This window comes from Hydra vulgaris, chromosome 11 (assembly GCF_038396675.1).
Source record: "Hydra vulgaris chromosome 11, alternate assembly HydraT2T_AEP".
Lineage (NCBI taxonomy): Eukaryota > Metazoa > Cnidaria > Hydrozoa > Anthoathecata > Hydridae > Hydra > Hydra vulgaris.
The window spans coordinates 52888713-52905893 of record NC_088930.1 but is presented as its reverse complement, the minus strand read 5'-3'; the positions used below and the strand labels follow the sequence as shown (position 1 = coordinate 52905893).

The 17181-nt window shown below is 26.4% G+C and overlaps 1 protein-coding gene across 2 annotated transcripts in view; it reads right to left on the bottom strand.

Annotated features, from left to right (window-relative positions):
• LOC100199481 (HBS1-like protein) overlaps positions 1 to 17181 on the bottom strand; it is a 130987-nt gene that overhangs the window by 80754 nt on the left and 33052 nt on the right. For both annotated transcript variants that reach the window (XM_065809185.1, XM_065809184.1), the window contains exons 5-6: positions 15538 to 15585; positions 1134 to 1215 (exon numbers count right to left, since the gene is read on the bottom strand). In XM_065809185.1, the coding sequence (XP_065665257.1) occupies positions 1134 to 1215; positions 15538 to 15585 (130 nt within the window). The remainder of the gene's footprint in view (positions 1 to 1133; positions 1216 to 15537; positions 15586 to 17181) is intronic.

Sequence of the window (17181 nt, the reverse complement as noted above, 5' to 3'; positions counted from 1 at the left end):
AAATTCTTTTATAATAAATATAAAATACAATAAAAATTCTTTCTAAAAATGTTTTTCTTTTTTTTGATACCTTTTTCCAAAATAAAATTATACTAAAGTTAAAAATAAATTTTGAAAAAAAAATGAGTGGTCTTTAATTTTTGGTCACCGCTGTATATATATATTTTTACGTTTTCCCACTTTATTTCTTGTAAGCAAAACTTATTATGGGTGGCTATTGCAGACTGATAATGTTTCCCCTCATTTAAGTTTTTTAGATGTTGCTGAGATTTAAAGTTTAGTTTCGCCTACATATCTCTTTAAGCATTTGCATTCAATCAAATAAGTTCCGGGTTGACTATCATGCGGCAGTTTAGTTTTGTTTTTTGACGTTAGTAATGTTCTTAAATTTGGATTTGATTTGAAGACTACTCTACAACCAGCTTTCCAAAATATTTTCCTTAGTTTCGGGATAGCGATGGTATCCATGGTAACAATACAGTAGAGTGGTTAAGAGAGTCTGATTGAATTTTGTTGATTTTAAGGGACCGTTTATTTGCAATCCGTTTAAGTTGGCATATGTTGTACCCATTTTTGTTAAACATTTGAATAAGGAAATTATATTTAAATATATATAAAAATAATATTAAATGATAATAAATAATAAATATTAAAAATAATATTTACAAGATGAGATTAATTTCCTTATTCAAATGTAAATGTATATATAAATGTATATATAAATATATATAAATATATATATATATATATATATAATATTTATATATATTTATATATATTTATATATATATTTATATATACATTTATATATAAATGTATATATAAATGTATATATAAATATATATATAAATATATATAAATATATATAAATATATATATATATATATATATATATATATTTATATATATATATATATATATATATATATATATATATATATATATATATATATATATATATATATATATATATATATATATATATATATATATATGCATACTGAAGATACTAATGCAGGTTTAAATTTAGCATATGAATAAATATAAATGATGTCAAGCAAAAACTAAAAAAAAAAACATTATTAAACTGAAACACAAAAACTTTCAATTTATAAATATAAGGAAACACTAACCTTACATCATCAGCACCTTTAACTTCTTGTTTTTCTTTTTTAGTTTTTGGAGTAGTACTATTAGTTTTTCCAGTAAAATATTCTAAAAAAAAAAAAATTACTGTACTCACCTCCCCAAGGGGTAAAAGGGGTACTACAGTTGAGGCCTATTGCTGCCCAACGCAGGCCTATTGCTACCCAAATTATTTTCCTAGAATAGCTTCTGTATATATGTATATATATATATATACATGTATATATGTGTGTGTGTGTGGGGGGGGGGGGGTATTATTGTAATATGAGTGTGTACAATATGTAAGTGTATCTAAACTTTTTTGTTGTTTTTCTGAAAAACAAGTCTGAAAGTCTAATAGTAGATGTATATGTATATATACATATATATATATATATATATATATATATATATATATATATATATATATATATATATATATATATATATTTATATATATATATATATATATATATATATATAGACATGTATAGACATGTACATGTATAGCCTGTGTGTGTATATATACATATTTATATTTATATATTTATATATATATATATATATATATATATATATATATATATATATATATATATATATATATATATATATATATATATATATTATAAGCATTAAAACATCATATACGGTATCATACTATTTATTTCTTTTTTCACGTAATATTTTGGCTCATATAGTGAGAGCCATTATCAAACTGATAAAACCATTTAAAAAAAAAAAAAAAAAAAAACCGTTTAAAAATTTAATAAATGTAACCAAATGATGTCATTGCAACATCAGATATTCAACATTTTTAATTTTACAAAAAATGGTTTCCAATGGTGAGTCATCACCAAATTGCCATTGTCACGATTTAAAACGTTTTCTTTAGGTTTTGAACATTGTACACGTTGTATTTCAATGGCCTCACGAATTTTTCTTGTGTAGTTGTTTGAAATAACAGAAAGCGATTTAGGGTTCTCCCAGTTTATTTTACCATTACAAGGTTGTGAATGTTCTACTATTCCAGATGTTTCCCAGTTGGCTTTTGTAACATTATTTTTATGTTCTTGAATTCGTTTGGAAATCTTTTTTCTGGTTTCACCAATATAACATGAACCACATGTGCAATTAAGTTGGTACACTTCTGGCTGACTTTACGAAACTCTTTTCTTAGAACAAGGCTTAATTTTGGGATCCATGGTAAACTAACAAGATTTTTGGTATCAATTTTTTGAGAACTAGATTTATTTGTGGAGTATTTATAATTTTTAGCAATATCTGAATACTGTTTATATGAATGTCCATTTTCAGTAAAAACCTTAATAAGAAAATTAATTTCATCTTGAATATTATGTTCTGAACAAATTTTGTATGAGCTAAAAAACCTTTAAAAATACTAACTGCAATATTCGGTGAAATACATGATTTTGGTTTTATACTACTGTGATCAAAAAGTAAGGTGAATTTTTTTATAAAATGAAAAATCTTTATTTATTCTTCCAAATCTGTCTCGTCCCCCTCAAAATAATCCCCCCCCCCGGCCCCAATGCACTTTTGCCAACGTTTTTTCCAGTCTTCGAAGCATGCCGAAAAGTCCTCGGTAGGGATAGCCTTCAATGCGCGTGCCGATTCACGTTGGATCTCTTCAATGGACTCAAAACAATTTCCCCGGAGTGGTCTCTTGAGCTTTGGGAACAGCCAGAAGTCACACGGTGCTAAGTTGGGCGATTACGGTGGTTGTGGAGCAACATGGGTAGAGTTTTTGGCGAAAAACTCACGAAGAACCAGTGCTGTGTGCGAAGGCGCATTATCGTGGTGCAAAGTCCAAGAGTTATTGGCCCATAATTCCGGTCTCTTTTTGCGAATAGCTTCACGCAAACGTCGCATAACGCTTAAATAATAATCCATGTTGACAGTTTGGCTAGTTGGAAGGAATTCGTAGTGCACGACACCACAATAATCAAAGAAAACAGTCAACATGACCTTGATTTTTGAGCGACTTTGACATGGTTGCTTCGGTCTCGGCTCGCCTTTTTCAGGTTTTCACTCGATTGGTCGGTTGTTTTAGGGTCGTATGCGTAGACCCAAGTCTCATCGCCAGTAATAATTTGTTTGTAGACGTCTTGATAGTCAGAAAGCATTGCTTCACACGTTTTAATGAGACGCTCTTTTTCAAAGAAATTGAGAAATTTCTGCACCAAACGTGATTTGAGTCTTCTGAGGCCTAAATGATCCTTCAAAATCGCTTGCACCGACCCAAATGATATTCCAACCATGTCAACAAGGTCTCAAATGGTTAACCGACGATTTGCAAGCACCAATTCTTTGATTTTGTTGATGTGGCGATCATCAATCGAAGTCGATGGTCGTCCGGAGCGTTCCAAGTCATCAATACGTTCTCGGTCTTCTTTGAAGTTTTTGTACCACTTGTAAACATTTTTTTGAGACATAGTCTCTTCACCGAAGGCCTTTTGCAACATTCGATACGTTTCAGCAGCAGAAATATCATTCTGCAAACAAAATTTAATAGCACTTCTTTGCTCAACAAAATTAGACATCGTGAAAATCGCCGAATGCACTTTTGGTACTTCAGAAACAAGCGTAAACAAAAAAAAAAAATTATGAGTTTGACATGTAATTTGGCGCAAATGTTAATGACATTCCTACCAACTTAAAAATAAAAAAGATTGGATGATTCGAATAAGGCGGGAAGTTTAAATTAAAAATTCACCTTACTTTTTGATCACAGTAGTAAGTACGTTTGTAATTGCAAAAGTCATCCAGGAGTGTTCCAACTTAATTGCACATGTGGTTCATGTTATATTGGTGAAACCAGAAAAAAGATTTCCACACGAATTCAAGAACATAAAAATAATGTTACAAAAGCCAACTGGGAAACATCTGGAATAATAGAACATTCACAACATTGTAATGGTAAAATAAACTGGGAGAACCCTAAAACGCTTTCTGTTATTTCAAACAACTACACAAGAAAAATTCGTGAGGCCATTGAAATACAACGTGTACAATGTTCAAAACCTAAAGAAAACGTTTTAAAACGTGACAATGGCAATTTGGTGATGACTCACCATTGGAAACCATTTTTTGTAAAATTAAAAATGCTGAAAATCTGACGTTGCAATGACATCATTTGGTTACGTTTATTATAATTTTTAAACGTTTTTTTTTTTTTTTTTTCAACGGTTTATCAGTTTGATAATGGCTCTCACTATATGAGCCGAAATATTACGTGAAAAGAGAAATAAATAGTATGATACCGTATATGATGTTTTAATGCTTATAATATTATTACACACTGTTAAAGATGTCACTTAAATTTTATATATATATATATATATATATATATATATATATATATATATATATATATATATATATATATATATATATATATATATATATATATATATATATATATATATATATATATATATATATATATATATATATACAGGCTTGGCAGGAATGAGGGGCTGTACCCCACACCAGCCTCCACACCCATTAAGTCAGTTCACACAGGGAAAACAAAGCTCGGGGTAAATATAAACTTTTTGGTAAAAAAAAGTTAGATATATTTTTTAAATTAGTTATTCTTTAAATACTTCTCATATGATATAATTACAACATGGATGGAAAACTTCAAGTTTTAAACTGGATTTTTTTAAATGTCTAAATTTCTACCTTTTTATCACAAAAAACAAGAAGAATAATATCCCTGGAATGAAGTAAGAACAAAATAAAAGTTCAGTTGAAATGTTATGAAAAATTATCGTCAAAACATAATAATTGAAATTTCTCAAAACAGGCTTGCACAAGACAATCTATGCAGACGGCTCCCTATAGCCCACTAAGTTCACTTTAGACAGGCTATTTGTAGCTCCCGCACTCATTTGCTCCTGTCAAAGCCTATATATATATATATATATATATATATATATATATATATATATATATATATATATATATATATATATATATATATATATATATATATATATATATATATATATATATATATATATATATATGTATATATATATATATATATATATATATATATATATATATTATATATATATAAATAAAATACATATTAATAAAATATATATTAACAAAATATATATTAATAAAACATATATTAACAAAATATATATTAACAAAATATATATTAACAAAATATATTAGGCACATTATTAAAACATGGATGTTAAACTTTAAAAAAAATTATTATTACTATTATTATTCTTACTATCACAAATAACATTATTATTACTATAAGAAATTTTATTATTTTTATTATTTATGTCCATATCCTTGTTATTATTACTATTATTATTATTTTTATTGTTATCATTATTATTAATAACATCTTTACAAGAATATTTACATACTTGCATATTTAAAAGAAAGTAAACAAATGAATTTACTAATTAACAATACATGAATAACTTTAAAAGAATAAAAAAGATAACAAATTTTTGAGAAATATATAATTTCAAAATATGTATAATGTCTAATAATATTTTAATTGTAAAATACATAGCTCATAACTATAAAATATAAAACATGAAATATAACTTTTGAAATACATTTGTAACAAAAAAAAAATTTCAAGTCAGTGAAGCTCTTTCAAATGCTTTCATTTGTAAACTCAATACAATGTCATCTGGAGAAGGAGTTTCAAACAATTGATCATTCAGAGAACAATTTTCGAGTAAAAACACTTCAACAGGTAGCGAATAAGGATGGACACACCTTGAGGAAAAACCTTTTTTATGATTTATTTTATTTTGAAGTTGAGCACCTAAAATTCTTCCAAACTGTGATGGCTTTTTTTGGAGAGAACTAGTTTTTTTTTTGGAGAGCTTTTTTGAATGAAATGATGCACTTTTGTCAATAGATAAATTTTCCAAAAACAAACTACTGAATTCACTTGATAACTGAGAAGCATCTGTAAAAGATGGTTGAAGAAAAAACTGAGAAACATCTGAAGACGGTTGTGTAATATCTTTAAACTTATTTAATGGATGAAGCTCAGCATTCTTAATAGCAGTGTGTGAAGCAAGTAAATTTGGTAAAGAGGGTATGGTCATATTTAACTTTGCATAACTATTTTCACTATTTTCAGAGATTAAAATTGGCATTGGTTCATTGGATGTATTTTTAAATATAGGACATTCAGGTAGTTTTTCATTTGTTTTTTGAAGTGACAAATTAAAAGAAAGCTGTTCATGGTTGTTCATAGTATTTACCAAAGTTGGTTGAATCATTGACTGTATGTATGCCAAGTCTTTTAAAGATGTTACAGGTGCAGGTTTTACATTTACAAGTGCTGATAAAGATGACAGAGATGTTGGTTGCACATTCATAAGGTCTGATAAAGATGGTAAAGTTGTTGATGGCACATTCAAAATGTCTGTTAAAGATGGTAAAGTTGATGATTGCACATTCATAAGGTCTGATAAAGATGGCAGAAAGGTTTTTTTCTCATTAATGAGGTCTGATAAAGAAGGCAGAGATGTTTGTTTTGTATTCATAAGGTCTGTTAAAGATGGAGATATAGTGTGTACATTCATAAGATCTGTTAAAGATGGCACTGTTGTCTGTACATTTATTAAACCTTTTAAAGTCAGAGATGTTGAATTAACATTCATGAAATCTGTTAAGGGCAGCAAAGTTGCTTTTGGATTCTTTAGATTTGCTAAAGACATCAAAGATTCTGAGGAAGAATCTTGAACATAGTTATCACTTTTTGGAAAACCAAACTTGGACAGGCTGCTAAACTCCATGTATGAATCACTAAATTTTATTGACGACAGAATACCTTTAACTGATGGTGTAGTTTTTGCAGATGTTCCAATAATTCATTTATTTTTTATAACTAAACATTAAACAAATATTTTCAATAAAATAATTTAATAACTTAAAAATAATTAAAGTTATATAGTTTATAAGTTGCTATAAAATATAATATTACTATATACTAACTATAAAATGATTTAACAATCCAAATAAATAATTTAAACTCTTGTCTTTATTTTTTATAATTATTAACTGTATAACTTAATTAACTTTCTTTTTAATTATACTTAACTATATATATATATATATATATATATATATATATATATATATATATATATATATATATATATATATATATATATATATATTTTTATTTATATATATATTTATATTTTTTTTTATATATATATATTTTTTTATATATATATATATATATATATATATATATATATATATATATACTATATATATATATATATATATATATATATATGTATACAGGGTTCCCACCATAAAAAAATCGAAATTCCAGGACTATCCAGGACAATTTTTTTCTTTTTCCAGGACATTTGCTTTATTATTTCTAGGACTTATAAAAAAGAAGTTATAAACTCCAGGATTTTCCAGGACTTTTTTATAGGCAGCCCAAAATAACAAAAAATGCGCTACTAAATGTAAACTAATATAGAAATCAATGTAAATTAAAGAAATACATTACAGCTACATAATATATAGCTACATCACTACAGCTACATAACTAAATATAAATTCAAAAAATATTTGACAAGAAACTATTTTTTTATTTGAAAGGAAACTTTTAATGCAGCTAATTTCAAAAACATAAGAATCATTTCAAAAACTCATAATATAAATACCGTTTTAGCAACAACGTTTTAACAAAACAAAAACTAAAATTTTACTCAATAACGTAAAATTACTCAATAATGTGTACAAAAATATGCTTTTAAAATTAAAAATTTAAATCTTTTTTTCTATATTTTTCAAATCCTTGATTTCCTTTTGTTTTTCTTGACAGAGTTTTTTTTTTTATTTGATTCTTTCAAAAGAACAAAACTACTTTGCTTTTCTGTTTTTATGGCTAGCATATCAGACTGTTCTATTAAAGTAGTTATTGCACTTTGCAAGATTCTGCACTTTGCTCTAACTACCATTTTCTCATCCAAAATTTTTCATTTTAAATTCCACTACATTCTTTTTATTCTCTTTGTGATTGCAAATACTCTTTATATCGACTAATTGCTTGTTTAAGGAAGATGAATGATCTTCAATAAGACGTAAGGCAATAAGGGATTTTTCTTTAAGATTGTCAACAAGAAGTTGTTTATTAATACTAAAGCCACGCTCAATGGAAGATTGTCCATGTGAAATCACAAGAACTATTTAAAAAACACTCCAAATATCTTGATAAGCTTTATTTGCTCCAATAAAGTCAGAGAAAAAATGATCAAGACTATCGTTTTTAATATCGAAATCATCAAATGATTTTTGATTCAAGTCAACTATTTCTAAAAACTTATAAAATTGATTTTTTGCTAGTTCAGCAGACTTTAGTGAAAAACAACCATATTGCTAAACTTAAATTTTTGTGTATGTGTATATATATATATATATATATATATATATATATATATAAATATATATATATATATATATATATATATATATATATATATATATATATATATATATACATATATATATATACATATATATATATATATATATATATATATATATATATATATATATATATATATATATATATATATATATATATATATATATATATATACAAAATTTTAAGTTTAGCTGGCAAAGCAGGGTCATGAACCATGGCTTTTAGTCTCTGCCAGCCTTTATTTTTTATCAGGTTGCTTGCTTTTCTTAAGACTATATTACAAACTTTTTGTATCCATTCAGCCTTTTGAGCACATTTTTCATTTTCACACCACCTATGCCAACAAAACTGCATTGGATAATCAAGTGTCCCAGTGATGTTTTAATAGGCTGTTCTTCTACTAGGAGAGTCATGTAAAAATTGCCACATTGCTTTTAACAGATTATTAAGTTCCCAGCCACTTGCTTTTGCCCTTGCTTTAAAACTACCATGAATGATATGGAGACCACAGGTTCCAATATCTATAAGAGAATCAAGTTCTTCCTCTTTCCTCTGTTCCTTTAAATTATCTAGAAAAAGCAAACTTACATTTGGCCCATCTGATGACACTTGTAGAACCTTTGATTTATCTATATCAGAAAAACAGTTTAGGAATGTTTGCATAACATCATGTGCTGTCGAGCGCCCCATGAACTCTGAATTGAGATAATAAGTTTTAGCCATACTTGTATTGTCATCCCAAAATCTTACTAAAAGATTTATTTGACCCTTCTGAAAAACTTGGTTCATGGATTCATTAAATGAAACAGCATAATAAGGTGTATTAGATAGGGAAGTGAGCAACTTATTTTTAAAAAAGGGAGCTAATCCGAATGTTGCAATATAACTGGTCTTGATGGGTCCACATTGAAACAATTTAGCAATGTCACTATCTGGAAACATTTTACTAAATAATTTACCAGAATCAGTTGGAGAATTCATTGAATATTTAAAATACACTATATTAAGGACCTAATGAACTTCAGCTTCAAGTGTATGTGTATTTATTAGCATTTTATTAATTGTTTACTTGAGTATTCTGACATATACTCGTTAACTTGAAGAGTGTTAGGAGTAGTTGGCATCAATGACTTGATATTGTTAGCAGGAGATCTCTCTATGTGCTTTTTACCTTTTATGTGTGAAGTTAAAGCAGCTTTTCCAATGTTAGCAATATTAATGTCTTTAGCACAATAACTGCAAATCACAACAGTTTTTGTTTTTTTACTAACCAATGTTTATATTTTTCTTCAACAAGCCATTTTACTTGAAAAATACATTTATTTTTAGGCATTTTCTAATTATTTTATTTGAAAACAAAACAAAAAAACATAAACATTTTAGGAGCCAAAAATAATTTAGAATCTATAATATTTCATACTTTTAAACATTATTCAAAACTATACAACAATGCAATAATTAAAGAATAATTGAAAAAGTATAAATAAACTGTCTATATATTTATGATTTATGGAAACCTCTATGATGATATCTTTCAAATAATATTTTTAAAACAACTTAACTATGCCTTATTGTGGAAGTGTAAGTATTTTTAAGAATCTTTAAAGTACAAATTTCAAAAACAATATAAGAATCAGATTTTTCATAAAAATTATATAATAGAGCAATTATGTTAATATAATTTACTATAATTTGTATTGTAGTTGTATTGTTGTTGTACTATTTTTCTTTACTCAAAAACAAACAACAAAATATAAAATATTATCCCATTTTCCAGGACGATTCCAAGATTTTACAGAACAATTAAAAAAGTTTAGGACTTTCCAGGACCAGTGGGAACCCTGTATACTGTGTATATATATATATATATATATATATATATATATATAATATATATATATATATATATATATATATATATACATATATATAATTAAAATATATTAAATATAAGATATATATATATATATATATATATATATATATATATATATATATATATATATATATATATATATATATATATATACGTATAACACTGGATACAGAATGTTGTGTTATTTTTGAACTTTTACATAAAATGTTAACTTAAGATATATTAGAAAACTCTAAGCCTAGTCTCTGTAATAATGTTGCAATACAACATTGTACAAGGTACTTCAAAATTTGTTGACAGTGCTGTACAGGAAACTTCAAAATTTGTAGACAGTGTTGAACAGATTACTTCAAAATTTGTTGACAGTTAAAACTACACTTTAAAAATTATGTTTCCAAAGCTCAATTTTTTGAAAATAACAATGTTTATTGAACCAACAACAATGTTTCAAAATGGGATTCAAGAACAATTTGAAAACGCATTAGTAGGAAGCATGAAGATCATTAGAGCTTTTTTTCAATGAACCATTGCAATTTGGTTTTGTGCAGGGTTTTGCCTCAGGAACAATCTATCAGAAATAATCTATCAGATTTAGATTCAAGCTTGAACTGAAATCAAATTCTGAAATCTGTTCTGCACACCAATTACCAAACAAACCAATGTTTTGCACATCAATTATCCCTCCAATAATAACATTACCAAATAATGAATGCAATCCCTGCAAAAAAAAATTTAAATTATCACCCTAAAAATTGAGAAAATAAAAAAAAATAAAAAAAATAAAAATAAGTTCATTTTAGTAAATTTTAGAAACGTTTAAAAACCAATGATCAAATTAACTTTAACATTAAAAAAGTTTACATTATGTTTTATTTTATTTTATTTGAAAAATCATTGACTTCCTGCAATTTATTTTCTGTCTTGTGTAATTACTTTGCATTTAAAAAAGTAAATTGATGCAGAGATATAGAAACAGAGTATTGGCTTTGTAAAAAACAACAAGAACTTAATTGCCTATATAGAGGCTATGTAGCAGTCTTTTTTAACAAGGTTCATGCTTATAAGTGATGTTCATATTGCTGCCTATACCTTTTTTATAACTTCATTTAATTGTTCATAATGTTTTTTGACAAAGTCTAAACATCGCTATCACTGTTCATGTCTACTGCTGTTATACCTCCCAAGGTATAAAAACAGTAGCAGCAAATTATAATAAATAAGATTAATGCTTTATCAGGTTTATTAAAATTTTTTTTATTTTGGGTACTTGTATTTGGTACAAAAATGAAATTTTAAATCTAGTAAAGCTGGCCACTATAAAGATTATAAAGAAAAATTAAGCTACCTAATGGTGATCTCACCTTGTGTTATGAGGTCCTACTTAATGATGTTCTTGTGAATTTGGTGCCTCAAAGCAGCATACAAAGACTTTCCAATTTCAGATTGTTGTTGTTTTATTTTGGTAAACATGAATTCTAATGCAATGGCATCTGTAAATATTAAACCAGATATGTCAGATATGTCAGATACGTCAGATATGTCAGATATGTCAGATGGTTCTATATTATTTTTTGCTCACTTTAATTGAACCATCAATATTGGAATCCAATTCTAAATCTAGAAATGCCTTTTAACACATTATTTTATATTTCTCAAGCATAAGCAACAAGCTGCTCCATTAGAATTATAAAATTTTCTAATTTTTCTACGTTTCTTATAATACTTGCACCATCAGTAGTAATAATCTTTTTATTTTAAAGTTGTAGAGTTTTTTGTTTAGAAACCTTTTCTGCTTGCATAGACTTTAAAATACCAACCAAACTTAAATTCCAATAACTTTTCAAGTAATGTTTGTTCATATATACCAAGTTTTTAAAAGAAATACATTCACCAAACGTTATTCACCAAAACATAATCTCTTGATATTTTACCAACTATTTCCTTTATAACTAATTTTTTAATCTAGTTGTAATAGTCTAACACCATTTTTCTATAGTATTATGTGATTTTGAGGCACTTTTTTAGCCTTGAGCAACCAACACTGTCTGCATATTATTAGAATTATTACTTCTACTAAATGATGTAGTCTTTTGCTTTTACGCAAACACTTCAGGCAGATTTTCTTTTTGTTGTTCTTCTAGTTCTTTTGAAGTTTTTTTTTTTTTTTTGTTATTCACCTCCTCAAGGCCACTACAGATGAGGAGGCTACTTAATAGTGGTTATAACCCTCTCTCAACTCTATAACTCCGAAACACGAACCTTGGCAAACAAGGCCGCTGTGCGGAGAAACAAGTTGAAGCTGTCATGAATGAACTTGGATGAATTTTAGTTCATAAACTTGGTACTTGTGATGTTACTTTATATTTTTGCACAAACAAAAAATAGAGATGTATATCCTTTGTTGATATACATCCCACCATATTTTTTTACCTTGCACACATATGAGATTTGTGACGTTAACTCAGTGTAGTTTGGCTATTAATGTTATATAATTACTTACGTTCTAATTTTTCAAAAAAAGTTACATATTTTAATAGTTCCTATGCATTATTTCAACTTTCTTTATCAGATTTATTTTGTTTAAATTAATTCAATTTATTAAAAACATATTTGAATAGCTCTAAATAAAGTTTATTTAATAAACCTTCCGTGTTTTGAAAACTTCATTAAACTGGTGTTAAACTGTAAACCTTTTGTGAACCACGCATCATTTGGAATTAAAATGAATTTAAAAATTCGAAATTAAATATTCTATTAAAACTACATACATACATACATACATACATACATACATACATACATACATACATACATACATACATACATACATACATACATACATACATACATACATACATACATACATACATACATACATACATACATACATATCATACATACATACATACATACATACATACATACATACATACATACATACATACATACATACATACATACATACATACATACATACATACATACATACATACATACATACATACATACATACATACATACATACATACATACATACATACATACATACATACATACATACATACATACATACATACATACATACATACATACATACATACATACATACATACATACATACATACATACATACATACATACATACATACATACATACATACATACATACATACATACATACATACATACATACATACATACATACATACATACATACATACATACATACATACATACATACATACATACATACATACATACATACATACATACATACATACATACATACATACATACATACATACATACATACATACATACATACATACATACATACATACATACATACATACATACATACATACATACATACATACATACATACATACATACATACATACATACATACATACATACATACATACATACATACATACATACATACATACATACATACATACATACATACATACATACATACATACATACATACATACATACATACATACATACATACATACATACATACATACATACATACATACATACATACATACATACATACATACATACATACATACATACATACATACATACATACATACATACATACATACATACATACATACATACATACATACATACATACATACATACATACATACATACATACATACATACATGCATACATACATACATACATTCATACATAAATACATAAATGTGCATGTATATACAAATATATAAATACATATTTATATATCTAAATTTTTTACTAAAATATTTTTTTTTAAATAGAGTGTATTGGTTAAAGGTGAATGGAAAATAAAATACAATCACAAGTGTTTAAAAATATCAAAAAACTCAAAAACTCCACTACTTTATCTAACTACAATTGAGATCTAAAGAACTCAACAAAACTCCAAAAATATATCCAAAAAAAGTCCGCTGAGCCTATATGAAGAACTGGTAATCATTTTATTAATAAAACCAGAAAAACTTAAAACAGAAAAATAAGTGATCCAAAATTATGTAAAAAAATTAGTATATACAAAAACACACACATATATCACATGTACACTAAAAAGTTATATATCCAATGAAATTTTTTTTTTTAATTTTCAAAGAAGTTTGACTGCACTCCAAAACTAACAAAATTGAAATCATTTGTTAATAGCTTTTTAAGAAACTAAGCTGCAAGGCTTGTTGGAACTAGAGATTAGTTCCCCTATGACCCAACCTCATTTTCTGAGAAAGGAACAAATGGTCATGTGTTATATTTTTGGATGTTAAAATAATCAAATATTACTTTGTGAACTTAGCAATAATTTTTGACAAGAATCAAAAGTACCTAGATAAAATAGTAAGTAATCACCATTTTTACAATAATTTTACAGAACAAAAGCCACTTTGGGATATCGCTTATCCCACTTTGGATTTCAGGAAAAAATTCTGAAATAATAAAATATTTTTTTTAGAAAAGAAATAATTACTATTACATAATATTACATAAATATATTAGGTAAGAATATTTTATTAGCGACATCTATACTATGCCATCAGTTTACAAGAGTAGCAATCTTTTAACACTAAAAAAATAAAATTAAAATGTTTTCTTTAAGACTGTTTTTAGGCAACTCAAAACAGTCAAAAGTAAAAAATATATCGTCAAAAGTATTTCTTTATATTATCTTTGCAAGTGTGGTAATTATTAAAATCGAAGTAAAGAATCAAAACAAATGTCAAAAACACTTTGGACTTTACTTAAAACTTACACTTAAGAGAGTATTTTGAGTTAAAGTTGCAATAGGAGAAGAAATAACTAAAAATCTATATCATCTTAAATTGTTTTTAACTATAAACATTTTTAACAGGTTGAAATTTTTTGCATGCCTAATATAAAAGTTATTAAAACCTTATCAAAGTTCACCATCATTATCATCACACTTTGCAAGTTTTAATTAACTTTTCCAATTTCCTTTAAAATTTGTGTTTTTTATAATGATTTAAATTAATTTTATAATCAAATTTAAAAAACATAAATGTTAAACAAACAAAAAAAAACCTGTTTTGGTAGGAGTCATATTTTTTGTTGGTGCTGTATCAACATGACCTAAAATAAGGTTAGTTATAACTTAAAAATTAAGTTTAAATTACTCAAATTAATTAAAAAACAAATTATATACTGCAGTTCAACAGTATCGTGTCATGCAACATTATTCAGACAAGGTCCTTGGTGCATCAAATCATACAGCCACAACACTGGTCCCACCTCTAACCTCAGTAATGCAAATGCAAAAAAATTTTCAAAAGCATTACAATTACTTACTGAATAATTATCTGTGGGAGAGAGCTTTGATCAGAATAGATTTACAACAACAACAACAACAACAACAACAACAACAACAACAACAACAACAACAACAACAACAACAACAACAACAACAACAACAACAACAACAATAACAACAACAACAAGCTATTTATTTTCCTTGAATCATTTTTACAATAGTGTTAATAATAATAAAAACAATAACAATAATATATAATAATAATATAAGATAACAAAATTAAAACAAATTATAGTAATAGTAATAAGTATGTATACAATAATTACAATGAAAAAATAATAATAAATACTATAATGGTAGTTATAAGCAAAAAATTATTTATAATAACAAGTTAATGATTAACTTGGATGATGTCACTCATACAGAAATCTGATTAAAGGAGTGACAACAATTTTTAAATATAATATAATATATGAATCGATGTATACAAAAACGTTATAAAAGTCATAAAAACTATTTTTTCGGGGAAAGAGAAAAAACTTATTAAACCCAAAATTATTACTTTAATAAATTCAAAAAAAATTCTGGGTGCTTTTTGACATCTTTAAATATTAGATTTGTTAAAATATATATCAAAATTTGTGTTATATATATGTGTTATACATAGTTAAAGTTGTCTGACTTAGAACCTTTTTGTTTACATTTGTTAAGGTTAATAACAAATAGCTTGTCTTTTATATATTTATTCATTTTTTGTACAAAAAACTATTAAAAATCAAAACTCAAACTATTACACATGTTAAATCACACAATGTATAAAAATACCGATTACAAAGCCTTTGTCAGACACCTCACTGGATATCGTGTTCCTCTTCCCCGCCATTCGTCTCGTCAGTTGTTGGCCAGCTCATGAGTTCATCATAAAAACCACTGAACTCATCCGGAACATATTGCATTAGCTTCCTAATATCCTGCATTTTCACTCTTTTTATTGGAACATTACCCAATGGGTAGCACACATTTTGCGGAAACTCGTCGATGCGATCGACGACTTGAGACATCTTGTAAGTTTGGACCATCAGCCCATCAATGAGTGGCCTACAGACAATTAAATGGAACGATATGGAACGTGTTGGATTAGTTTTGTCTAAGACGTTTTTATGAAAACATGTTGCATGGTATGCTATGATAGGCCTAAACAAATTATTAAAAGGCTAATTGGATATCGAAATTGCAATACAAATCTCACATGCAATCAGTTCCAACAGTAGTAGCAGGTACAGTTTTTCCTTTGTAGTCAATGTACTCTTTACCTTTCACTCTAGCTCCTTTAACAACATTTCTTTTCAACATAGCCTCATTTTTAACCTTTCTTCCACTGCTAGTACTAGGTTTTTCATCCATTATAAGTCTTTTTC